At 45.7% G+C, this 27988-nt stretch overlaps 1 protein-coding gene across 5 annotated transcripts in view; it reads right to left on the bottom strand.

Moving 5' to 3' along the window:
• Nucleotides 1–23386, bottom strand: part of LOC129698384 (periostin-like) — a 77271-nt gene extending 53885 nt beyond the window's left edge. For 3 of the 5 annotated variants that reach the window (XM_055637500.1, XM_055637503.1, XM_055637505.1), the window contains exons 1-4: nt 23213–23385; nt 22559–22657; nt 1320–1384; nt 20–177 (exon numbers count right to left, since the gene is read on the bottom strand). In XM_055637500.1, coding sequence (XP_055493475.1) covers nt 20–177; nt 1320–1384; nt 22559–22657; nt 23213–23331 — 441 coding nt within the window. In that variant the 5' untranslated portion in view covers nt 23332–23385. Of the gene's footprint in view, nt 1–19; nt 178–1319; nt 1385–22558; nt 22658–23212 lie in introns of all 5 variants that reach the window. The other 2 variants (XM_055637502.1, XM_055637501.1) reach the window with 2 other exon arrangements.
• Between the last annotated feature and the right edge of the window lie 4602 nt (nt 23387–27988).

Here is a 27988-nt window from a genome sequence, read left to right as displayed (position 1 = left end):
TCCTTTGGAGGTGACTTACAGCATCGAGCAACATCCAAGCATCATCACTTGGGGCAAAGATTGTGAAGGTCCCCTCGCCTTCGATCTCTCGTCTGAGGTTCGATCTGTCGGCATAATTCTGTGTGTTTGTGGCACCTACAATGGCCAATGTACCGTAGACATGGTCGATAGGAGAGACTGCAAACATAAAGGAGGAAACATTTCAATCAAGACGATCATTTTACGACATCACAAAACGGAGCAACATTTTGATCAATAGCGTAATTTTAGCAGATGTGATATTGGGTCGAGACCCTTGTTCAGACTGAAGGGAGAAAGTCTCTGAAGAAGGCATGAGTCTGAGGAAGAGTCTCGACCCAAAATGTCACCTATTCCTTCTCTCCAGAGATGCTGCCTGTCCCGCTGAGTTACTCCAGCATTTTGTCTATCTTTGGTGTAAACCAGCATCTGCAGTTCCTTCCTACACTTAATTTTAGCAGTTTCAATTGCCCAATGGGCTGCCAGAGGAGATAGTTGAGGCAGGTACAATGACATCATTTAAAGGATATTTTCACAGCTACATGGATAGGGATGGTTAAGGGGGATATGGGCCAAGCGCAAGCAAATTGGAATAACGTAGATGGGGCATCTTGGTTGGCATGGGTAAGTTGGGCCGATGGGCCTGTTTGCGTGCTGTATGCCTCTATTAGCTCTGTTTATAAAGGATTCGGTCACGTCTTCTCCAATCCCAATGCAACTCCCTATTCTGTGGGAAGACCAAGAGCGCTGGAGTGACTCAGCGGGTCAGGCAGCATCTGGATATGGATAGGCAATGCTTTGGGTCAGGTTCCTTCTTCAGACTCATTTAACATTTAAGAGAGCAAGTGGCTTACTAGCCTTCATGGCAAAGGGACTGGAGTTTAGACCTGTAGAGGTTAATTGACAATGTATTGAATGCTGCCTTAAAGTGCCAGAGACCCAGGTTCGATGACAACCTTGGGTACTGTCTGTGTGGAGTTTGCACATTCTCCTTGTGACCGTGTGGGTTTTCCCTCGTGTACTCAGTGGGCTGAAGGGTCTGCTTCTATGCGGAAGGACACAAAGTGCAGGAGTAACCCAGCGGGTCAGGCAGCATCTCTGGAGAACACGGATAGGTGACGTTTCGGGTCGGAACGTTGCTGTATCTTTCAATCAACCAAGAGCTGAGCCTTTCTAATAGCCAAGAAGGAATTTTCAGAATAGACCATCCTTATGCAAGGTGGCAACGCTGCAGAAATTACTCGACCTGTCTCACTCGGAATGGACCGAGCTAAATATCTAACATGGTAACATTTAATTACCTGCTGGGCATCCGCGCCCACCATCCAGCCTCATGTAACCCGGGCAACATTCATACATGACGAGTCTGCAGGTAAAAGCAAATGAACATACGATGAGCGCTCGACGGCACTGGGCTACTCACTGGAGTTTAGCAGGATGACGGGTCAACTCATTCAAACTTACTGAATTGTGAAAGGCCTGGATAGAGTGGATATGGAGAGGATGTTTCCACTAGTGGGGGAACCCAGAACTAGAGTACAAAACCTTAGAATTAAAGGACGTTCTTTTAGGAAGGAGATGAGGATACATTTCTTTAGAGGGTGGTGAATCTGTGGAATTCTTTGCCACAGAAGGCTGTGGAGGCCAAGTCAATGGAGATATTTTTAAGGCAGAGATAGATAGATTCTTGATAAGTACAGGTTATGGGAATGTGAGGGCAGGTGAGGAGAGATGGGTTAGGAGGGAGAGATAGATCAGCCATGATTGAATCGTGGAGAAGGCTTGATGGGCCAAATGGCCTAATTCTGCTCCTATCACTTATGAACATTAAATCCAGGGGTAAACAACCCAAAAATATCCAATAATATAGAAAGTGCATTGGAGGGAACTCCAGTTGCTGTCATATACCAAAGACAGACACAAAGTGCTGGAGTAACTCAACGGGTCAGGCAGCATCTGTGGAGAGAAAGAACGGGTGACGTTTTGGGTTGGAAATGTTTAACAGACCTTCAGAAGTCTGAAGAAGGGGTCCGGCCCAAAACGTTACCCATCCTTTTTCTCCAGAGATGCTGCCTGACCCACTGAGTTACTCCAGCACTTTGTGTTTATCTCCGAGAGTATAGACATTTCATGAAGCTTCAAAAAGGAGAAACAAGGAACTGGAGATGCTGGTTTACAAAAATAGACACAAAGTGCAGGAGTATCTCAGCGGGTTCCTATTAAATCTTTTCCCCATCTCACCTTAAACCTATGTCTTCTGGTTTATGATTCCCCTACTTTGTGGTGCTGTTAAATATACCCTCAGAAAAGATGTTGCCCAAAATGATCATACTTAACTTTAATAAATAATACAGCCACAGATAGGGTTAGGGTTAATGTAGAGTTGGGGAATCCAGAACAAGAGGACATAGGTTTAAGGTGAAAGGGGAAAGATTTACTAGGAACCTGAGGGGCAACATTTTTACACAGAGGGTGGTAGGTCTATGGAACGAGCTGCCGGAGGAGGTAGTTAAGTTAGGTACGATCACAATGTTTAAAAAACATTTGGACGGGTGCATTGATAGGATGGGTTTAGAGGGATATGGTCCAAACGTGGGCAAATGGGATCAAGTGTAGATGGGGCATGTTTGTCGGCATGGGCAAGTTAGGCCGAATGAACTGTTTCCACGCTGTATGACTGTGACTGTATGTCTGTGTGACTCCGTGACTCTGTGACTTTGTATTAGTGACTGTGCCTCTGTGACTGTGTGTCTCTGTATCTACGTGTCTCCGTGACTCCGTGTCTCTGTGACTGTGATACAGGATGGTATTCCTCCAGTTGGCAAATGTTATCCATGTCCCAAAGGCTGTCGAGATTTCCTATGTTTATGCTACCCAACAAAAATATCCTCAAAGCAAGTTGAGAATCTCACTTGAAGTGGCCCCCTAACACAAAGAGATAATATTCACAGCACTGTTGATTATTCCAGACATCTTTTATACTTGAACTAAACCAGGCCCTGCACAAGTAATTCTAAAGCTCAAAGTGAATGAGTCATTCCACTGAACCACTTAAGTCGTAGAGCAACAATTGAGTGTTATGTCTATGGTGGAGGCAGACGGGATTTCATCAGATAACACATCTATAGATCCAAATTGTCTGGATACGACATTGGGAAATGTATGTGAAGTAGAATTCACAGGACCATTTTTGTTGCACATGGAGTGTTCGTGAATCAGGCATTGCAACAAAGCAACTTAAACTCATGGCCTGCAGGTGGGAGCTGGTTTAGCACACAAAGCCGAATCAGACTCTTTAGTTACACACACAAGCATACGCCTAATATAGAACAACCTCTAACCTGATCAGAAGAAAAGAGAGCTGCAAGATAACTCAGCTGCGAGACAAATAAGTCATTGTTTGGTATCACGCACAAAAAAGTCAGCGCTCAGAAGTGCAAACAAATGATTCTCCTTTGAGCTGTTTGTGTAACCGCTGGTGATTAGGTTCACTGATCGACCACATTCCAGACAATTCAATTTCATTGTGAGAAGCTGGGCGTTGTGAGACACCGGCCACGTTTACTTTTCAATTGGGACTTTCTTTGGAAAATGATGCAAGTAAATATAGCAGACCTGGGTGTGGTGAAGGTTATTGAGCAGAACAGGGCAGCAAGGTGGCGCAGAGGTAGAGTACATCGTCAGAGACCCAGGTTCGATCCTGTCTACGGGTGCTGTCTGTACGTTTTCCCTGTGACCGTGTGGGTTTTCTCCGGGTGCTCTGGTTTACTCCCACACTCCAAAGACGTGCGGGTTTGTAGGTTAATTGGCTTTGGTCGAAATTGTAAATTGTCTCTTGTGTTAGTGTGCGGGGTGATCGCTGGTCAGTGGGCCGAAGGGCCTGTATCCACTGTACCTCTGAGTTAAACTAAACTAAATTAAACACTATTATTACTATCCGGTAACTGAACCATCCTATCACCAAACTGAGAGCAGTCCTGACCGACCAACTACCTCATTGGCAGCCAAACACTATCTTTAATAGGACTTTACTGCACTTTATCTTGCACTAAACATTATATATTGTATCCTGTATCTGTACATTAAGGATGGCTTGATTGTAGTCATATGTAGTCTTTTCTCTGACTGGACGGCACGCAATGAAAAAGCTTTTCACTGTATCTTGGTACGCGCAACAATAATAAACAAATCTAAACATCACAAATGGTAAAGGTCCCCTAATTTGAGGAAGGACATTCTTGCTATTGAGGGAGTGCAGCGTGGGTTTACAAGGTTAATTCCTGTGATGGCGGGAATGTCATATGCTGAGAGAATGGAGCGGCTGGGCTTGTAAACTCTGGAATTTAGAAGGATTAGAGGGAATTTTATTGCAACATATAAGATTATTAAGGGTTTGAACACGCTGGAGGCAGGAAACATGTTCCCGATGTTGGGGGAGTCCAGAACCAGGGGCCACAGTTTAAGAATAAGGGGTTAGCCATTTAGAACGGAGATGAGGAAACACTTTTTCGCACAGAGAGTTGTGAGTCTGTGGAATTCTCTGCCTCAGAGAGCGGTGGAGGCAGGTTCTCCGGATACTTTCAAGAAAGCTTGAAAGGGCACTTAAAGATAGCGGAGACAGGGGATATGGGGAGAAGGCAGGAACGGGGAACTGATTCTGGATGATCAGCCATGATCAGGTTGAATGGTGGTACTGGCTTGAAGGGCCGAATGGCCTACTCCTGCACCAATTGTCTATTGTCTATTGTTATGTGCAGAGGACATGAAAACAGCTCATTATAAACTCATAATCATACACAGAAATTTAGAAGACGGAACCAGGCCCTTCGGCCCAACCTGTCCATGCCGCCCAAGATGCCTCATGTAGGCTAGTCTCAGCTGCCCACATTTGGTCCATTGCCAGAGTGAGTCAACACACAAGCTGGAGGAACAGCACCTCATATTTTGCTTGGAAAGCCCAAAACCCAGTGGTAGGAACGTTGAATTCTTCAATATTCAGGTAACTATCCACATACAAACTCTCTCCCCCCCGCTTTACCCTGTGCCTCACAAGGACTCGTACCCATCTCTCCCCTTTCCCCTTCCAACCATATTCCTTCCTCTGGCCTCCCAATTGGTACCTCTCCTATCTCACACATTTTGCCTTTTCATCTCTGGACTTTATCCACCCATCTGCCAATAATACCCCCCCCCCCCCTCCCACCACCACCTGTATCCACCTATCACTCACCAGGTTTTACCCCACCACCATCAGTCTGAAGAAAGGTTGTGACTCGAAACATCACCGATCCATGTTCTCCAGAGATGCTGCCTGACCCACTGAGTTACTCCAGCACTTGATGTCTTTTTTTCCCCTCTAAACTTTTCCTATCTTTGTACTTGTACTTTTCCTATCTTTCCTATCTTTGTCTTTTAAATTATGTTGTAGTACCTACCTCAACTACCTTCTCTGGCGCTTGTTCCATACACCCACCTTCCTCTGTGTGACAAGTTGCCCCTCAGCTTCCTTGTAATCTTTCCCCTCTCACCTTAAACCTATGGGTCTTGATTCCCCTACACTGGGTAAAAGACTGTGCATTTGCCCTATCTATTCCCCTCATGATTTTATTCACCTCTGTAATATCTCTCTGCCTTCCTTTTCCTCCCACATCCCACCACTAATTTACTTAGCACTCAGTATAATGTGAAGATAACGGTATAATAAGTATAAACTTAGCACTCAGTATAATGTGCACAGACGGTAGGTGCTCGCGACTCTCGTCAGCAGCGGCCTCTGCAGCCGGTCCGCGTTTTTATATATTTTTTGTCTATGGTTCTATGTAGTTTTGTTATTTTTTTTTTTGTCTCTTGTGTGTGTGTGGGGGGGGGGGGCTGGTCAGGGAGGGAGGGGGGGTAACTTTTATAGGACTCTCTGCCTTTATCGGGAGACCCGACCTTTTCTTTTTCGGGTCTATCGTTGTACGTTAAGGGCTGTCAACGAGGAGTACTTTTCCAATCTTTGTCTTTTAAATTCTGGTGCCGACGATTCACCTTCACCGTCGCGGTTCCTGGCCGAGTCCTCTGCGGGTTGGAGCGGTGGTGGGGCGCTGCTGCTTTCCCGGCTCACCTTAAACCTATGGGTCTTGCAACTGCCCTGGCGGACGGCGGCAAAGACTGGGTCCCTTGAGACCCTAGGGCTCTCACAATGGCGACTTCTCCCGCCTGAGTTTATTCGAAGAAGAGCTCTGGAGCGGGGCCTATCACTCCCCGCGCGGCTTGGAATGGCCGCTGGACTCTGCGACATCCCACCACTAATTTACTTAGCACTCAGTATAATGTGAAGATAACGGTATAATAAGACCCTTGTGCGTACCTTGCATCACAGACGGTAAGCGGCGCGACTCTCGTCAGCAGCGGCCTCTGCAGCCCGGCCGCGGGACAATCGCCATTCTATGTTTCTAGTAGTTTTTGACATGGGGGTGGGGGGGGGGGGGGGGGGGGGGGGTGGGAGGGTAGGGGAGAGATACTTTTTTTTGGGCCTCTCATCCCAGCAATGTGATGGAGACCCGACCTTATGTTTGTCTTGAGTCTATTTGTTTTCCGTTGTGGCTGCAGAAACGGCATTTCAACGGACCTCAAGGGGCCTGACAATTAAATTGAATCTTGAATCTTGGGATAGCTTTATGCACTGTGCAATTAACTATTCACTAAATTGCAAACCCACTGTGTATTTATATCGGAGCAAAGCCGAGTCCAAGCTAATTAGCGGCAATCCTGCACAGCATGAGATGTGGGAGGCCAAAGCATAGAAACATAGAACATAGAAATTAGGTGCAGGAGTAGGCCATTCGGCCCTTCGAGCCTGCACCATTCGCCATTCAATATGATCATGGCTGATCATCCAACTCAGTATCCCGTACCTGCCTTCTCTCCATACCCCCTGATCCCCTTAGCCACAAGGGCCACATCTAACTCCCTCTTAAATATAGCCAATGAGCTGGCCTCAACTACCCTCTGTGGCAGAGAATTCCAGAGATTCACCACTCTCTGTGTGAAAAAAGTTCTTCTCATCTCGGTTTTAAAGGATTTCCCCCTTATCCTAAAGCTGTGACCCCTTGTCCTGGATTTCCCTAACATCGGGAACAATCTTCCTGCATCTAGCCTGTCCAACCCCTTAAGAATTTTGTAAGTTTCTATAAGATCCCCTCTCAATCTCCTAAATTCTAGAGAGTATAAACCAAGTCTATCCAGTCTTTCTTCATAAGACAGTCCTGACATCCCAGGAATCAGTCTGGTGAACCGTTTCTGCACTCCCTCTATGGCAATAATGTGGATCCTCAGATTGGAGAATTAAACTGTACGCAATACTCCAGGTGTGGTCTCACCAAGACCCTGTACAAACAGCATTTAGAACCTTCCCTGGACTCCTATACTCAAATCCTTTTGCAATGAAAGCTAACATTGACCATCGCTTTCTTTACTGCCTGCTACACCTCCATGCCTACCTTCAATGACTGGTGTACCAAACCCCAGTCTCGCTCAAAGCTAATCTACCCCTTTAACCTAATCGGCACCATTTAGAAGCACTCCCAAAGCACTTGGAGGAAACCCACGTGGTCACTGGGAGAACGTGCAAACTCCACACAGACAACACCAGAAGTTGGAATTGAACCCGGGTCTCTGGATTGTGAGGCAGCGGACCTACCCGCTGCACCACTGTGCCGCCCTTGACTGGAATATCTTTTACAGAATCTTAAAAATTAAGGATGACAGGTCATGTAAACACTGCAAATTCAGCAGTGGTGCTTCAAATTCAGAGGAAAGCAGTACATTATATTTGACAAGGTGGTGGCAATATGGCCATTTGAACCACTGTAGTCTTCATGTTCAAAGTATCCTCACCCTGGTGTTTTGTAGAGTGGTCCCCGCAATGATGAAAGAGCAGTAATCGATATTTGGAAACAAGGAACTGCAGTGCTGGTTTACAAAGTTCATAAGTTCATTCATCATAGGAGTGGAATTAGGCCATTCGGCCCATCAAGTCTACTCCGCCATTCAATCGTGGCTGATTTATCTTTCCCTCTCAACCCCATTCTTCTGCCTTCTCCCCATAACCCTTGACATCGTCTGACCCTTGACGTAAAAATACCCAATGACTGGCCTCCACAGCCGTCTGTGGGGCAATGAATTCCACAGATTCACCACCCTCCTCCTCACTGGACCTACAATACTACACATAAATACAATCAAGTCACATATGTAGTAAAACAGTGAAAAGATTTGTTTTGCATACTATCTAATCCTATCCATGCCAACCCATGCCAACCCTCTCTGGCCAAAGAGATTTCTCCTCATCTCCTTTCTGAAGGTAGGTCCTATTATTCTGCTTCAAAAGAAGTCACAAAGTGCTGGAGTAACATAGCGGGTCGTGCAGCATCTCTGGAGGACATGGATAGGTGACGCTTGGGGTCTTGACTCTTCTGAGAAAAAAGTGGAACATTCTGTATCTTAGTTTGCATTCGGACTGAAACAGTTACACTCTGGTGATTAATAGGCATTTGCATTGAATGCAATAAAGGTTATGTGGTTGCAAAGAAAAGATCTTTTTAACTACTTGGTAAGCCATCTGTGCTCAGCACACGCAGTCTTTTGCTACACGGAGACTTTTGGAAACCGCCTCTGCACTTTTAGAAGGAAGCCATCTGGAAAAGCAAGACTCTTTTCCAACCAGTTTTACAAGGCAGCTGGACACTTGGGATGTGATATTATATTCAACGAGCTGCACAGTTCCGTTTGGTAAAGACTTCTTAGGCAGAGATGGAATCACAAGATTGTGGTCTGTGACCAAGATCCATATGTTCGGCTGAGTAGTTGCACACATACACGTCTATCAGGTCTCCCCTCGGCCTGCAGTACTCCAGAGAAAACAATCCAAGTCTGTCCAAATAACCATCTCAGCAGAGGTCAATGTGGGCTTTGTGCCAAGACCCGAATCTGAATAAGATTTTGGACAGCAACCAAAGTCAATGGAGACAAGAGAATCGAACCTTTGTCACTATTTCCTCTCATTTGCCAATCACCCCCCCCCCCCCCCCCCCCCCCCCCCCCCCCCCCCCCCCCCACCCCCACCCCCCCCCCCCCCCCCCCCCCCCCACCCCCCCCCCCCCCTGCTCTTTTGCAATCACCTATCATTGATGCAGGACGTAGACTGCACAAGAACAGGCACTTTGGCCCACAATGTCTGTGCCCAACATGATGCCAAGTTAAATGAATTCCATCTGCTTGTACATGATCCATATCCCTCCATTCTCCACACCAAAGGCTTTCAGGCACCTTCAGGGTATAAAAAAACGTATTTCACTTTAAATTTCCCTCTCGTGCTCTAGAGCTCTGATGTTCCTGAGAAAACAATCTGGCTCTGTCCAACCTCTCCCTCTCGCTAATACCCCCTAATCCATCCACCATTCTGGTGAACCTCCTCAGCAACCTTTACAAGCCCTCCACTTACTTCCTGTAATGGGGCGACCAGAACTGCACACAATATCCCAAATGGAGCTGAACCCAAGTCCTATAAAGCGGCATCATTACCTCTTGACTCTTATACTCAATGCCCCGACCTATTAAGGCAAGCATACCGTATACCTTCTTTACTGCTCTGTCTACTTGTGATGTCATTTGCCAGGCTTTGTCCTACCCCAATTCTCTCATCCATCTTTCTCCCCAACTCCATTAGTCTGAAGAAGGAACCGGACCCGAAATGTTGTCTGTTCATTCCCATCACAGATGCCGCCTGACACGCTGAGTTCTTCCAGCACTGTATAGTTTAGTTTAGTTTAAAGGTACACCACAGAAACAGGCCCTTTGGCCACAGAGTCTACACTGACCAACAATCGCCCGTACACTAGCACTATCCTACACACTAGGGACAATTTATATAAGCCAATTAACCTACAAACCTGCACATTTTTGGAATGTGGGAGGAAACCAGAGCACCCAGTGGAAACCCATGCAGTCACAGAGTCAATCTATATACTCCACACTGACAGCACTGGTAGTCAGGAGCAAACCTGGGTCTCTGGCACTTCAAGGCAACAACTCCACTACTGCCCACTTTGTTTCAACCAAAGTCATTGGTTGGAGAAACATAACTGTATGTACGTGTACAACTTCAGACTGAATGATCTGATCTTTGCCATGTAGGCATCTTACCACTCTTGGGACAAGATATTGCTAAACTACCACAATACAAACTAACCAGTAGGCTGGAAATTGATAATTAAAATAAATACATTTTCTGAAGATTACTTTCTGGGTAGCTAATTTTCCTGATTAGCTTGCAGGAAAAGTTGTTCCACAAATTCCAAACAACATAGATAACTTGGAAAGAGCTGATCAAGGTTGTACTGCAACAGTTCTTCCTACAAATCACATTTGACTGTGGGCAGATTAGGGCCTGAGCTATAGGGAGAGGTTGGGCAGGCTGGGACGTTATTTCTTGGAGCGCAGGAGGCTGAGGGGTGATCTTATAGTGGTGTATAAAATCATGAGGGGAATAGATAGGGTGAACGCACGGTCTTTTATCTAGGGTAGGGGAATCAAGGGGATGGAGGTTTTAAGGTGAGAGGGAAAAGATTTTGTAGGATGCCGAGAAGTAACTTTTTCACTCAGAGAGTGGTGGGTATGATCCCGATCCAAAACATCACCTGCCACCTCTCCAGACTGTGAAAGCTTCTATAGATATGTAAAATGGAAAAAATTAGTGAAGACAAATGTAGGTGGCTTAAGGACCTGTCCCAGTTAATGATTGTTTTGGCAACATATCAGGGTCGGCAAAATATTTTGAACATTTCAAAATCCAGCGGCGACAAAAAAAAATGTTGCGTCGCTTGAAAAAATACCACGCGTCAATGCGTCATCACACCGCATCACTGCAGCGTTACGCCACAAATTTTTCATTGACCTTATACGTCAGTCAATGATGCCGGCAGTCGCTGAAAAAAATCGCCAAATGGGATAAGCCCTTTACAGTCAGAGACAGGTGAATATATAATGCAAGACAAGAAAATGGCTGAACATGTAAACAAATACTTTGGACAAACAGGAATTATTCGTTGGAACATGGTCTCCTTTTATTGATTACTTAAAGGGTCAGAATAGTTCATCACAGGAACCTGACTAGCACTCGGACTAAAGATTGGATGAAATGCTACACTCTGAAATGTACGAACATATCTCGAACGATGTTTTTTATTTTTAATAAATTTTTCCATTCTTCTTTAACTATCTCTTTCCCCCTTTTTTTTTGTTTTTGTTTTTTTTGTTTTTGTTTTTCTTTCCTTTCTTTTCTTCCTCTACTTCATCTATCTCTTTAATTCTATCTAGTTTTAAAAAAATGAAGAAAAAGGCAAAAAGTATTGGAGACAATGTAATAATAACTGACAATATTATCAATTTAAAAATGTAAGACAGTAATGATGTAATAGATTATGTACCTATCTCCAATAAAAAATATTTTCAAAAAAACCCAAAAAAAAACAAATACTTTGGTTCTGTCTTCACTAAGGAAGACACGAACAATCTCCCAGAAATACTAGGGGACTATCTAGTGGGAGGGAGGAACTGAAGGGAATCCACATTAGTCAGGAAATGGTGTTAGGTAAACTGTTGGGATGCAGACCATCAGGCCCTGGGGATTCATCTGCCTTCAACCCCAACAGTTTACCTAACACCATTTCAGAATGGCAGGCAGTGACTAGTGGGGTGCCGCAAGGCTCAGTGCTGGGACCCCAGTTATTTACAATATATATTAACGATTTAGACGAGGGAATTAAATGTGACATCCCCAAGTTTGAAGATGACACAAAGCTGCGAGGAGGATGCTTTGAGGCTGACTTGGATAGGTTGGGTGAGTGGGTAGATGCAGTATAATGTGGATAAATGTGAGGTTATCCACTTTGGTGGCAAGAACAAGGAGGAAGATTATTATCTGAATGGTGACAGATTAGGAAAAGGGGAGGTGCAACGAGACCTGGGTGTGCTTGTACATCAGTCACTGAAATTAAGTATGCAGGTACAGCAGGCAGTGAAAAAAGCCAATGGCATGTTGGTCTTCATTGCGAGAGGATTTGAGTTTAGGAGCAAGGAGGTCTGGTGAGACCGCACCTGTAGTATTGTGTGTATTTTTGGTTTCCTAATTTGAGGAAGGACATTATTGCTATTGAGGGAGTGCAGTGTAGGTTCACCAGGTTAATTCCCGGGATGGCGGGACAGACATATGTTGAAAGAATGGATCGAGTGTGCTTGTATTCATTGGAATTTAGAAGGATGAAAAGAGATCTCATAGAAACATGTACAATTCTAAAAGGATTGGACAGGTTAGATCCAGGAAAAATGTTCCTGATGTTGGGGGAGCCCAGAACCAGAGGTCACAGTTTAGGAATAAGGGGTCGGCCATTTAGGACTGAGATGAGGAAAAAAAATGTCACCCCGAGAGTTGTGAATTGGTGGAATTCTCTGCCACAGAAGGCAGTGGAGGCCAATTCACTGGATGTTTTCAAGAGGGAGTTAAATTGAGCTCTCAGGGCTAAAGGAATCAAGGCATACGGGGAAAAAGCAGGAACAGGGTACTGATTTCAGATAATCAGCCATGATCATATTGAATGGCGGTGCAGGGTCAAAGGGCCGAATGGCCTACTCCTGCACCTAATTTTCTATGTTTCTATGCTACCTGACCCGCTGAGTTACTCCTGCACTTTGTGTCTTTATTTGTAAACCAGCATCAGTTGTCCCTCGTTTCTACTTCAAAAGGGTGTAGTTGTGATGGTACAATAACAACATGTAAAAGATATTTGGACAAGTAGAGGTTTAGAGGTATAAGGGCCAAATGCGGGCAGGTGGGACTAGTGTAGATGGGACATGTTGGGCAGAAGGCTGCATCATAGTTATGTGGAGACACAAGAAAATGCAGATAGAGTCATAGAATCATAGAGTGATGCAGCATGGAAACAGGCCCTTCAGCCCATCTTGCCCACACTGGTCAACATGTCCCTGCTACACTAATCCCACCTGCCTGCGTTTGGTCCATATCCATCCAAATCTGTCTTATCCATGTATCTGTCTAACTGTTTCTGAAGTTGCTGGAATCTTGAGCATATTGGTCGGCATGGGCAAGTTGGGCCGAAGGGCCTGTTTCCACGATGAATGACTCTTTGACTCAATGGTCTTGGCATTATGTTTGGAACTGGCATTGTGGGCCAACGGGCCTGTTTCTGTGCTGCACTGTTCTATGTTCTCAACCTAAGTTGTCATCTTCAAAGACCTATGAGCATTCAGTGAATAAATGCTGGAAATATTCAGCTCAAGCTGAGAGAGACAAGTCAATGCTTCAGGTCCATGACCTTTCATCAGTTCTTCCATGTATCACCAAGTACTGAATGCCTTGCACCACTACATCATATGATGATTCACATTCACAATTGCTGCTCCAACACCCTTCATTAAAGAACTCCGTCCAATTATTCTGTTTCCTTTCAATAATTTATTTAACCCATGCTCAATGCAAGAACTAACGTGGTCCTTCTCAAGTTTCACCAATACCATTCATGCAAAACATACTAACCTGTAGTTAACAGGTCTCTCTCTCCCTCTCCCTCTCACGCTCTTATCCACTCTCCCCCTCTTCTCTCCTCTTCCCTCTCTCACCCTCTCTTCTTCTCTCCCCCATCCCTCCCTTTCTTCTCTGTCCTTTCTCTCCTCACTTCCCTTTCTCTCTCCCGCTCTCTTCCCGTCTCACTCCTCTTTCTCTGCCTCTCTCCCCCTCTGTGTTCTCCTTTGCTCCCCCCCCCATTCATCTGTTTTATTTTATTACTTTTATCACCCACAGAGCTCCAACTTTGATCACTCATTGTTTCCACCGGATGGGAAAGTGCTTGGTTTGAACCACACAGCTTGCACCTTGAAGGCTTGCCATTGCTCATTTGCTTTGCTTTTCGCCACTCAGTGTTTCCAGGGCACCCGTGTTGGACCCATTACACCAATCAGATATTTTCACGATTTAATTTTCTTTGATCTTCTCCAAAATTATTTTAAACCGGGTTATAGTACGATTGCTGTTACTGAGATGTCAAACTATTTTAACAACTTGAAAATACCTTATTTCACATAGTTTAAACTTTGGCGAGGTCCAGCGGAGATTTACCAGAATGATAGACACAAAAAGCTGTAGCAACTCTGCAGGTCAGACAGCATATCTGCAGAAAAGCATAGGTGATGTTTCGGGCGAGGCCCTTCTTCAGTCTGAACTTCGCCTATTCCTTTTCTCCAGAGATGCTGTCTCTTACCTGCTGAGGTACTCCAACTTTTTTGTATCTATCTTTGGTTTAAACTAGCATCTGCCGTTCCTTCCTATATACTTTACCAGAATGATGACTGGATTAGGGGCTATTAGCTACAGGGAGAGGTTGGACAGACTTGGATTGTTTTCCCTGGAAAGTCAGAGGCTGCTAAAAATATATAAAATAATGAGAGGCATAAATAGGGCAGACAGTCAAAACCTCTTTGCCAGGGTGAAAATGTCAAATACCCGAGGGCAAAGCTTTAAGGTGAGAGGGATAAAGCTTCATCAGTCTGAAGAAATGTCTCGACCCGAAACGTCGCCCATTCCTTCTCTTCAATGATACTGCCTCACCCGCTGAGTTACTACAGTATTTTGTGTCTACCTTAAGCTTAAAGGAGATGTGCGGTGCAAGCTTTTTTTACACAGAGGGAGGTGGGAGACTGGAACATGCTGCCAGGGATGGTGTTTGAGGCAGATACAATGGAGGTATTTTGATGGACACTATTGATTACGTTGATCATTTTTCTATCATATCTAATACATAAATTGGCTAGATCCATCGGTCGCTTTTTCCATCTTTTCTGTATTTTCTTAAGACATAGAAGGTGACAATTTTGGCCAATTTACACTCTGCTGGTTCTCTGGACAATCTCCTTGCCCATTAATTCTCCCCATCGCCTAGTCTCTCCACATTTTTAGGTTTAGGATTATTATTGTCATCTGCACCGATGTGCAGCAAAAAGCTTTGTTTTGCATGTTATCCAATCAAATGAGACAACATTATACATAAATACAATCAAGTCAAACTCAAGTACTATAGGTAGAGCAAAGGGGAAGATACAGAGTGCAGAATATAGTTCTCAGCATTGTAGCGCATCAGTTCCAGAGACAAAGTCCAATGTCCGCAATGGGGCAGAGGTAAATCGGACAGTACCCCAGCTTATGGAAGCCTGATAACAGAGGGGAAACACCTGTTCCTGAGCCTGCTGATGCGCTTTCAAACTTCTGTACCTTCTGCAGGGGGAAGAAGGAATGATGGGGGTAGGACACATCTTTGATTATGTTGGCTGCTTTCCCGAGGCAGCGTGAAGTGTAGATGGAGTCACTGGTGGGGCATCTGGTCTATCTGATGGACTGGTCTACATCCACAACTCTCTGCAATTTCTTGGGCAGTGCTGTTGCCAAAGGAAGCTGTGATGCATCTTGAGAGCATGCTTTCTACGGAGCATCTGTGGAGGTTTGCGTGAGTCAGCTCCATCAATTCCCTGATGTATCCCACACCCACACTGGGCAATTTAAGGAGGCCAATTAACTTATCACTACCTCCGTCTTTGGAACGTGGGAAGAGACCAGAGTGGCAGTGGGAAACCCATGCATTCATGCAAACTCCACGCAGTCTCGAACCAAGAGCTCTGCCGGCCATTGCACACACACTTCTCCCATTTACTAGGAACATCAGTAATAGAAAACTCCTCCACGCCAGTCTCTTCCACACTGACTAGACTAGTATAGCACGTAAACATGCCCCTTGGCCATAAGGTCATGTGATAGGAGTAGAATTAAGCCATTCGGCCCATCAAGTCTACTACACCATTCAATCATGGCTGATCTATCTCTTCCTCCTTACCTCATTTTCTTGCCTTCCCCCCATAACCTTGGACACCTGTACTAATCTAAAGTCTATCTACCTCTGCCTTAAAACTATCCACTGACAACCTCTACAGCCTTCTGTGGCAAAGCATTCCACAGATAAACCGCCCTCTGCCTAAAGAGCCATGTCAAGACAAGTCAAGTCAAGAGAGTTTATTGTCATGTGTCCCAGATAGGACAATGCAATTCTTGCTTGCTGCAGCACAACAGAATATTGTAAGCATGAATACAGAACAGAATAGCATAGACCATCTATCTATACTACTAAAACTCTGTTCTTGACCGGTTTTGCCGATCAGTGCTGCGATTTCCGAGAGAACGGCGTCACCTATGGCCGTCATTTTTGGCCACCTCGCTCAGAGCCCCCCTCCGCCATATGTGTGCCGAGGATTTTTCCCGTCGATGAAATATGGCAGAGATATTAATGATTTGTACAAAATTCCCCATTCTCTCTGCTGCCCCCGCTGGCGGCAGGAGGAAGGGACTATAAAACCAGGAATTGGTGTGCCTCATTCAGTCCCTTCAAGATGGAGGAAGGCAGAGGGTCACGTTTCTCTGAGCTGTGACTAACGCTGAACACATGTCCACACAACTATGAGTAAGTACCCTTAATGTGGTTTGAAAATGAAAATATGGTTAAAGTAAAAAAGCACTGCCTGCAAATGGTTGTTTAGGTTGAAATAAAAAGGCACTCTCTCTCCCCCCCTCCTCCTCCTCCTCCCCTCCCCCTCCTCTCCCCCCCCCTCTCCTCTCTCCCCCTCTCCTCTCTCCCCCCCCTCTCCTCTCTCCCCCCTCTCCTCTCCCCCCCCTCCCCCCTCCATCCCCTCCCTCCTCTAAACCCCCTCCTCTCCACACCCCCTCCCCTCTTCCCTCTTCCCTCCCCCACCCTCCCCCTCCCTGCTCCCCAACTCTCCCCCCCCCTCAGCAGCACCCTCTCTCTCTCCCCCTCACTCTCCCCCTCTCTCTCTCTCTCTCTCCCCCCCCCTCACCCACCCTTCCTCTTCTCCTCCTCCCCACTCTCCTCTCCCTCTTGCCCCTCTCTCTGTGTTTCTGTCTCTCTCTCTCTGTCTCTGCCCCTTCTCTCTCTGCCCTCACTCTCATCCCCCCCCTCCCTCTAGATGTGACTGCAAGTTGGGGGCTATGCGTCAGTAGATACGGTGGTTATGGGGTAAAAGGAGCAAATTAATAATTAATCCCTTTGATGGTGGGGGAGGTCAGAGCCGATGTCCAAGCCGATGTACCTGTCCAAGTGCCTTTTATATATGACACCACCATTGTGGACTGGATATCAAATAATGACGGGATGGAGTACAGGAAGGAGATTGAGATCCTCTTGTCGAGACAGCAACCTTTCTCTCAATGTCAGCATGACAGAGATAGTGATCGACTTCAGGAAGAACATGCATACCCCAGGTTGCATTGACAGTGCAGAAGTAGAAATTCCTAAGAGTAAGTATCATCAACAACTTTTTCTGGACCACCCATATTGAAGCTACGGCCAAGAAAGCACACCGCGCCTCAACTTCCTTAACGGCCTTAGGAAGTCCCCAACCACTCTCAGCAACTTCTACAGATGCGCCGTGGAAAGCATTTTATCTGGATGAATCACAGCTTGTTTTGGGAACAACACCATTCAAGAGCGCAAGAAATTGCAGCGAATTGTGGACACAGCCCAGACCATCACGCAAACCAACCTCCCTCCACAACTAAAGAGCAGTCCAAAATTACTATCCACCTTATTGAAGACCCTTGACTAACTTTGATCGGACTTTACTGGCTTTATCTTGCACTAAAGGTTATTCCCTTATCATGTATCTGTACACTGTGAATGGCTCGATTGTAATCATATATTGTCTTTCCACTGACTGGTTACCACACAACAAAAACGTTTCATTGTATGTTAGGACATGTGGCAATAAACTAAACTAAACTAAATTAAAAGTACCCGCCTCAACTACCTTCTCTGGTATTTCACTTCATATACGCACTACCCTAGGACTATGCTTCCAATAGTAATAGAGTCATACAGCACAGATACCAGCCATTCAGCCCAACTTACCCATGCCGACCAAGCTGTTTCATCTACACTAGTTCCACCTGCCTGCATGTGGCCCATATCTCTCCAACTGTTTCCTATTTATGAACCTGCCCAAGTGCCTTTTAAATGTTGTTATGGTACCTGCATCAGCTACCTCCTCTGGCAGCTCGTTCCAAGTACCCACCACCTTAGTTTGAAGTACTTCGAGCTGAGTTCCCATTTTCCACCTTCAATTCATTTCGTCCCACTCAAAGCAAGGCTGTGCGGAAGATAATTATAGTTGACCATAGTTGTCTATTATTTTTTGGCTACCAATTCTAACAGATGCAACCTTTGGATGAACCCCAATGGTTAGGAACGGCACAATAGCACAACAGTAGAGTTGCTGACTCACAGACACTGGTTCAAAGCTGACTATGGGTGCTGTCTGCACATTTGTATGGATTTTGTACGTTTCCTTGTGATCGAGTGGGTTTTCTCCAGCTCCTCCGGTTTCCTCCCACACTCCAAAGACACACAGGTTTGCAGTTTAATTGGCTTTCGTAAAATTGCAACTTTTCCCTAGTGTATAGGATAGTATTAGTGCATGGGTGATGCTGTTCAGCGCGGACTCATTGGGTACAAGGGCCTGTTTCTGCACTGTATCTCTAATGTAAAGTCTAACCCATTCTTGGGATAATAGGATAACAGGCCCTTCAGCACAACACAACCTTGCTGACTAAGATGCCCCATATATACTAGTCCCATCTGCCCATGTTCGGCCCTCTAAACCTTTTCCATTCTTGAGTTTCGACCACATGATTGCAAAACATATGAATTCATTTAAAAAGCCACAGAAGACATTCTGTGTGTCCATCACTTTATTTTTGCACATCAGGCCCATCAACAGAATCATAATCATACTCACAGCAAGGGAAGAGGCCCTTCAGCCTAAGTTGCCCACACCAACCAACATGTCCCATTTTGATTAACAAAAGGACACAAAGTACTGGGGTAACTCAGCAAGTCAGGCAGCACCCCTGTTGAACATGGACAGGTGGTGTTTCGGGTCTGAAGAAAGGTCTTGACCCAAAACATCATCTGTGAGTCTGAGGAATAGTTGACCCCAAACACCACCTATCCATGTTCTCCAGAGATGCTGTCTGACCCGTTGAGTTACTCCAGCATAATGCAGCACTGCCTTGTCTGCCCCCTACTACCCAACCAGTGCAGCCCAAAGGATCTTGCAGTGTTCAATAAAAACGCAAAGGACTGTGTAAAGGAATGGGAAACTGTCATATTACCAACCAGCTTCAAAGACACGAAAAGAAGAAGAAGACTCCAGCATGTTGTGTCCTTCAGTGTAAATCAGCATCTGCAGTTCCTTGTTTCTACAACAGGCGATTGATATTAACCCTGGATTTCCAATATTCCCACAAGGATACAGTCACAACTACAAACTCTTTATGATTTGGCCCTGTGCAGTTGTACTGACTTGGGATCTGTGCGTCTCCCTGGGGATCAGCAATTGACTATTGTTTAAGAAGGAACTGCAGATGCTGGAAAATTAAAGGTAGACAAAAATGCTGGAGAAACTCAGCGGGTGAGGCAGCATCTATGGAGTGGAGGAAATAGGTGACATTTCGGGTCGAAACCGTTCTTCAGGCTTCGACCCGAAACGTTGCTTCTTTCATTCGCTCCATAGATGCTGCCTCACCCGCTGGGTTTCTCCAGCATTTTTGTCTACGAGCAATTGACTATTACTCCGTCTACAGTTGCTTCTTTTCCTTTGAATGTGATTGCTTATCTCTTTGTGTGACAAAGTGAGTCTCTAAGATAGATGATAAAATCATGGGTTGATTGCTGTTCAAATAACATTATGTAATATATGTGTTTGTCAAGACCTGCTGGATCTCCCGGTTGCTTAAAGGCCTGTCCCACTTACACGACCTTTACAGGCGACTGCCGGCACCCATGATAGGTCGCCAACATTTTCAACGTTGAAAATCCAGTGGCAACCAGAAAGACGCTACGACTCTTTCGAGACCTCTCACGACCATACAGGCTGGAGGTCATCCGCGACATGTCGCCAGGGGTCGCCTGTATGGTTGTGAGAGGTCTCCAAAGAGTCGTAGCATCTTTCTGGCCGCAGCTGAATTTTCAACATGTTGAAAATTTTGGCCATCTATCACGGATGCCAGCAGTTGCTTGTAAAGGTCGCGTAAGTGGGACGGCCCTTAACCCTTCTTGCCATTCGCGTACTGACTTTTCAGTTATGGGCCTCCTCTACTGCCACTTTTGTAATGGACTGAATGGGTTAATATATATGAAGAATAAAAGATAAAAGATGAGATAGCCGAATATTTGGATAGCAGTAATAGGATCGGTCCGAGTCAACATGGATTTACGAAGGGTAAATCGTGCTTGACTAATCTTCTGGAATTTTTTGAAGATGTAACTAGGATAATGGACAAGGGAGAACCAGTGGATGTAGTGTACCTGGACTTTCAGAAAGCATTTGATAAGGTCCCACATAGGAGATTAGTGGGCAAAATTAGGGCACATGGTATTAGGGGTAAAGTGCTGACTTGGATAAAGAAGTGGTTGGCAGACAGGAAACAAATACTAGGGATCAACGGATCCCTTTCAGAATGGCAGGCAGTGACTAGTGGCGTACTACAAGGCTTGGTGCTGGGACCGCAGCAATTTACAATATACATCAATGATTTGGAAGAAGGGATTCAAAGTAACATTAGCAAATTTGTAGATGAACTGTGAGGAGGATGCTATGAGAATGCAGGGTGACTTGGACAGGTTGGGGGAGTGGGCAGATACATGACAGATGAAGTTTGAGGCGGATAAATGTGAGGTTAACCACTTTGGTAGCAAAAACAGGAAGGGAGATTATTATCTAAATGGCGTCAAGTTGGGAAAAGGGAAAGTACAACGGGATCTGGGTGTCCTTGTACATCAGTCTATGAAAGTAAGCATGCAGGTACAGCAGGCAGTGAAGAAAGCAAATGGCATGTTGACCTTTATAACACGAGGAATCGAATATAGAAGCAAAATGATCCTTCTGCAGTTGTACAGAGCCCTAGTGAGACCACACCTGGAGTATTGTGTGCAGTTTTGGTCCCGTAATTTGAGGAAGAACATTCTTGCTATTGAGGGAATGCAGCGTAGGTTTACAAGGTTAATTCCTGGGATGGCGGGACTGTCATATGCTGAGAGAATGGAGCAGCTGGGCTTGTACTCTCTGGAGTTTAGAAGGATGATAGGGATTCTCATTGAAATATATAAGATTGTTAAAGGTTTGGACACATTAGATGCAGGAAACATGTTCCCGATGTTGGGTGAGTCCAGAACCAGGGGCCACAGTTTAAGAATAAGGAGTAAGCCATTTAGAACCGAGACGAGAGACACTTTTTTTTTCACAGAGAGTGGTGAGAATTCTCTGCCTCAGAGGCGGGTTCTCTGGATGCTTTCAAGAGAGAGCAAGATAGGGCTCTTAAAAATAGCGGAGTCGGGGGATATGGGGAGAAGGCAGGAACGGGGTACTGATTGGGGATGATCAGCCATGATCACATTAAATGGCGGTGCTGGCTCGAAGGGCCAAATGGCCTCCTCCTGCACCTATTGTCTATTGTCTAAGAACCTGCCTTGCTTTAGTTTAGTTTAGTTTATTGTCACCTGTACCGAGTTAGAGTGAAACGCTTTTGGTGCGTGCTGTCCAGTCAGAGGAAAGAATATACATGGTTACAATCAAGCCATCCACAATGCACAGATACAGGATAAAAGGGATAAGGTGTTGTGCAAGATAAAGTCTGGTAAAGTCGGATAGTTGGAGGGTCTCCACTGAGATAGATGGAAGGTCAGGAGCACTTTCCGTTTAGTGATAGGATGGCTCCGTTGCCTGATAACAGCTCCAGAACTGTCCCTGAATCTGGAGGTGTGCGTTTTCACACTTCAGTACCTGCTGGTTTTAGAACCGCAGCGATCAATTCTGTATATCCAGCAGGGTTTTTTTTAAGTGCCATACAGGCTGGAAACGGACCCTTTGACTCTACTTGCCCACACCAACCAATATGCCCCGTCTACGCTAGTCCCACCTGCCTGCGTTTGCCCCATATCCCTCCGAACCTGTCCTACCCACGTACCTGTCTAAGCGCTGCATAGTCCCAACCTCAACGATCTCCTCTGGCAGCTCGTCCCATCCACCCACCATCGTTTGGGTAACAAAGTTACCCTTCGGGTTCTTATTAAATATCCCCCCCCCCCCCACCCCCTAAACCTTTGCCCGCTGGAGAAGGGTTTCGGCCCGAAACGTTGCCTATTTCCTTCGCTCCATAGATGCTGCTGCACCCGCTGAGTTTCTCCAGCATTTTTGTGTAGCCTCTGGTTCTCGACTCCCTTACTCAAGTGCCTTACAGTACCTGCATCGCCAACCTCCCCTTCAGCTCGTCCCATTCACTGTCTGTGTCTGTGAGAAAGTTGTACTCTGGGGAATGGAACCCTTCCTGTTGAGAATGTATTTGTTGGTATGTTAGCAACAAACTCACGCTTTTTTCATGCAGATGGACTTCTGATGCCAGTTTCTACATGTGCTGAAATATTTCTTTTTAGTTCCGACCACTTGTTGAAGGGCGCACACGTTAGGTCTGCAAATAGAAAGGGAGGGAACAAAACGAAAATATGAATCAGGGAGTAACTGATAGCGAGAGGTGAGCGGGTCGGACAAACCACTCCCAGGATCGATCTCAAAAACTTTAAAGAAACAGCCCAGAAAGTACATTTGAACTGAAGACAAAATGAATTACAGCACCTGCAAGTTCCTCGTCCCTGTCCTTAAAGTCTTTGATCTTTCAATACAGGCACAAGGAATTGCAGATGCTGGACTCACGAGCATAAGACAGAGTGCTGGAGGAACTCAGCGGGTCAGGCAGCATCCGTGGAGGGAATGGACAGGGGTCGGGACTCTTCTTCAGACTGGGTCACTTCAAAATCAACCTGAAGAAGGGTCTCGACACTAGTAAACATTATCTCATTCCCATTCCCTCCACAGAGGTTGCCTGACCCGCTGAGTTCCTCCAGCACTTTGTGTTTTCCCAAAGTTAATGTTAACGTTTTTTATGTTAGTTTAAAGCAAGCGGCGGAGAGTTCTCGGTCAGTCTGTGCCTCCTATAATTTCCAGGTGAAATGTGGTTCTTTCTTACCCCTTGTCCTTCGCTCTGATGCGGCTGTGGAGGACTATTTTGTCATAGTAAGATGAATCTGCTTGGTCCAAGGATGTGAAAACAAAGAGGCTGGATATGGCTACAAAGAGGAGCTTCATCTCTGACTGCCGTGTGAGCCTCGCTGCTCTGAAGTGGGGCTGTCCCCGGTGAAGCAGAGGCTTTTATGGGGAGGGTGATCTGGGAGGGGGATCGCATTTGACCGACACAACACAACACAACGCCCAGTCAACGAGCGGGGAGATGACGGAGATCAGGCACAGTTGTCCCTGAACCTCCGCCGTCTAATTAACCAGCAGCTTTCCCATTCCCTGCCACGGTTAAAACACAAGGTAAGGTGTTGGAGGAGTTCAGCGCGCACAGGGAGCCGTAGATGCCGCTGTGTGTTGTGCTCAAGGTGACACTATCCGCATTTCCCAGTGTCTACAACTCGTGTTAAGGTGCGTGGGCACCGATTCACATAAACCAGAATCTGCTTGGGAAAATGCGCTGGTTGTGAACTCGCCGGGTTCATTTCGCCGAATGGACAACTGTTGGTTAAGATCCTGCATTAGACTTTTAACTTTGACAAGGATTAGATTTGAACCAACCAGGGTCATTTAGCCAGACTTGTATCCAAGCTGTGAACAGTCCATTGTGAAGTTGTTTCATTTCAGGTACTCCATATTTTATTATGGAGATTGAAGAAGGGTCCCGACTCCAAACGACGCCCATGTCCATGTGCTTCAGAGATGCTGGCCGACCCGCTGAGTTACTCCAGCACTTTGTGTAAACCAGCACCTGCAGTTAGTTCCCTATTTCTACCTTTATTATGGGATTTATGTCTAAAACCAAACTAAAACAGTCTAAAATAAATGGTGAAAATAAATGGTTGAACAATATTCTGCAAATAATATTGTGCAAAATGTCTAAAGTAGGGTCCCGACCCAAAACATCGTCTGCCCATTCCCTCCACGGATGCTGCCTCCAGCACTTTGTGTCTGTTAAATAGACTCTAATTTATTTTTGCTCATCAGCCAGCATTGTTGCAAACGTATGAATGTAACATAGTGCGGGAAGAAAGTTTGGATTGTGACTTTTTGATAATTGTAAAACTATTTACAGTAAGTCTTGGATTTTTATTTTGCATTGTTCAAGGTTTCGTATCTGCGAAACAACATGAGAGCTTACAGCTGTTAATATACACGCCGTGAAACATTTGCAATGATTATTTCAGTGGGTTAAATTTGCAGTTTGTTTCCTGTTTTCGGTCGAAACTCTTTAGCCGTGGGATCTTTCAACAGCCTGAAACTATCTCCCTCTACTGGCTAAAGATACAACTGCAACAGTTACATTTCAAGCCTTCCTTGTAAACCGTGTTTGTCAAATTTTCATTTCTGTCTTCAAATAAAATTTAAGGTACACTGATGTCTGCTCTCAGTCATAATAACAAAAAAGGATTTCTCAGAATAGATATGTTATGGTTCCCCATGTAGTTTGCATTCTTGTATCTCTTCGTTTTCACCTAATCTCCAGCTAACAATGAACCATTGTGGGCTCCACCCTTTCCTGGTCATCTGTTGCCAGCCCTGATTTGTTATGGCCTTTTCCTACCTCCACCCCCCCTCCCACTTGCAAACTGAAGAAGAGTTCTGACTGGAAAAATCACCCATCCTTTTTTTCCAGAGCTGTTATCTGACCCTCTGTGTTATTCCAGAACTTTATGTCTATCTTCTTATAGTTTGACAACAAAATGTCAAAGACCAGAGGGCATATGGTGTGCTTGCCTTCATAGCTTTATGGTGAGAGCTCCCTGAAATGGCCGCACATGTAGATACAGAAGGCATATGGTGTGCTTGCCTTCATAGCTCGGGGCATTGAGTATAAGAGTCATAGTCACGATGCAGCTTTACAAGACCTTTGGTTAGGCTGCATTTGGAGTATTGCGTGCAGTTCTGCTCATCCAATTACAGAAAGGATGTGGATCTGGCTTTGGAGAGGGTTTACCAGAATGATACCTGGATTAGGGAATTTTAGCTACAGAGGTTGGACAGACTTCTATTTTTTTCTGAAGCATTGGACATTGAACAGACACTTGATAGAAGTGTATAAAATTATGAGAGGCATAGAAAGGGTAGACAGTCAGAACCTTTATCCCAGGGTGGAAATATCAAAGACTATTGGTCAAAGCTTTCAGGTGAAAGAGGCAAGGTTTAAAAGTGTGGTGTAGGGCAGGTGTTTTGACACAGAGAGTGGTGGGTGCCTGCAATGTGTTATCAAGAGTGGTGGTGGAGGCAGATACAATAGGGACATTTAGGAGGCTTTTAGATAGGTACATCAATACACAGGGAGTGGAGCGATATGAATCAGGTGCAGGCAGGCGAGATTAGTTTATCTTGGCATCATGTTTGGCACAAACATTGTGGGCTGAAGGGCCTGAAGGGCTGTACTGCCTCACAGCACCAAAGACAATCCTATTCAATCCTGACCTCAGGTGCTGTCTGTGTGGAGTTTGCATGTTCCCCCTGTGACTGCATGGGTTTCTTTTGGGTGCTCTGGTTTTCTCCAACACCCCAAAGACATGTGGATTTGTAGGTTAATGAGTCTCTATAAATTTCCCCGGTGTGTAGGAAGGGGGATGAATAGGTGATCGATGGTCGGCATGGACTTGGTGGGCCAAAGGATCTGATTCCATGCTGTATCTCTAAACTAAACTGAAACAAAGTGCAGGAGGAACTCAGGCGGGTCAGGCAGCATCTGTGGAGGGAATGAACAGATGATGTTTGGGGTCAAGTGGAAAGCCTAATCTTGGGAGCAGGTTCGGCAGAGATTGAGAAATTGTAAGAAAGGAATGGTTTCCTTGCAAGAGGCAGGATGGGAGTAAGTGTAGTCCAGATAACTGTGGGAGTTAATGGCTTGTCATAGGCGTTAGTCGATACTCTGTCCCTTGTGATGCAGGCTGGGAGATCAAGAAAGGGGAGAGAGGTATCAGAGATAGTCCAGGTGAATTTGAGGGCAGGGTGGAAGTTAGTGGTAATGTTAATAAAATCAACGAGTTCTGCACAGGTGCAGGATGCAGCCCTAATGCAGTCGTCGATGTAGAGTCAAAGTCAAAGCCAAAGTATCCTTTATTGTCATTCAGACCTTTTGGTCCGAACAAAATTTTGTTGCCCGAGGTGAAAGTGTTGTGGGACAGTGATAGTGTATGCGTGGAACAAGCATATTTCAACGTACCCAGCACAAAGGCAGGCATAGCTGGGGTCATGCGAATGCCCATGGCCACACCTTTAACTTGGAATAAGTGAGAGGAGTCAAGAGAAGTTGTTGAGTGTGAAGATGTTCCACCAGGAGGGGGAGAGTGTTAGTAGAGGGAAACTGGTTGGGTCTCTGTTCTAAGAAGTAACAGAGGGCCTTGAGAATCTCTCGGTGCGGGATGGAGATGTAGTGGGACTGGACATCCATGGTGAAGATGAGACGGTGGGAGTCGAGGAAGTCAAGTCAACTTTATTTGTCACATACACATACAAGATGTGCAGTGAAATGAAAGTGGCGATGCCTGCGGATTGTGCAAAAACAACAGAAAAACAACAGAATAGAACAGAACCACTATTAACATTTTCGAAAAAAAATAAAAGTAGACACAACACAACAGTAAATTAGTCCCTGGTGAGATAAGAGTTTACAGTTCTAATGGCCTGTGGGAAGAAACTGCGTCTCATCCTCTCTGTTTTCACAGTGTGTCAGCGGAGGCACTTGCCTGACCGTAACAGCTGGAACAGTCCATTGCTGGGGTGGTAAGGGTCCCTCATGATGTTGCTGGCTCTGGATCTGCTCCTCCTGGTGTATAACTCCTGCAGGGGGGTGAGTGTAGTTCCCATAGTGCGTTCAGCCAAACGCACTACTCTCTGCAGAGCCTTCCTGTCCTGGGCAGAGCTGATCCCAAACCAGATTGAGATGTTGCCGGACAAGATGCTTTCTACAGCCCCAGAGTAGAAGCACTGAAGGATCCTCAGAGAGACTTTCCTGAATTTCCTAAGCTGCCTGAGGTGTTAAAGGCGCTGCCTTGCCTTACTCACCAGTGCGGCAGTGTGTGTTGTCCATGTCAGATCCTCTGTGATGTGGACTGCCAGGTATTTAAAGCAGCTCACCCTATCCACAGTATCCCCATTCATCTCCAGTGGTGTGTACGTCCTTGAATGATGTGCCCTTCACAAGTCCACAATCTGCTCCTTAGTTTTTGTAACACTCAAGAGGAGGCTGTTGTCCTGACACCAGAGTGCCAGATCAGCGACCTCCTCCCAGTAGGCCTTCTCATCATTATCAGAGATCAATCCCACCACCAGTGTCATCAGCAAACTTGCTGATGGAGTTGGAGCTGAACCTGGCCACACAGTCATGTGTGTACAGGGAGTACAGTAGAGGGCTAAGGACGCAACCTTGGGGGGGATCCTGTGTTCAGGGTGAGGGGATTGGTGGTATGTCTCCCCGCCTTGACCACCTGGGGCCTGGCGGTGTGAAAGTCCAGGACCCAGGCACACAGGGGAGTGTTCAGCCCCAGCTCCAGCAGCTTCTCAGCAAGCTGAACTGAAATCAATGGACAAAAGGACGAAGGACAAAGGACATTTATTGTCACATACACCAATTGGTGCAGTGAAATTTGAGTTACCATGCAGCACACAAATAAGATAAACACTTTAGAATTTAACATAGAACATAAAAAACATCCCCCCACAGTGGAATCAATGTTTCCCACTGTGAGGGAAGGCACCAAAGTTCAGT

This window comes from Leucoraja erinacea, chromosome 6, assembly GCF_028641065.1.
Source record: "Leucoraja erinacea ecotype New England chromosome 6, Leri_hhj_1, whole genome shotgun sequence".
NCBI lineage: Eukaryota > Metazoa > Chordata > Chondrichthyes > Rajiformes > Rajidae > Leucoraja > Leucoraja erinaceus.
Note: the sequence above shows the minus strand (reverse complement) of the source record. Positions and strands in the feature narration are given on the sequence as shown.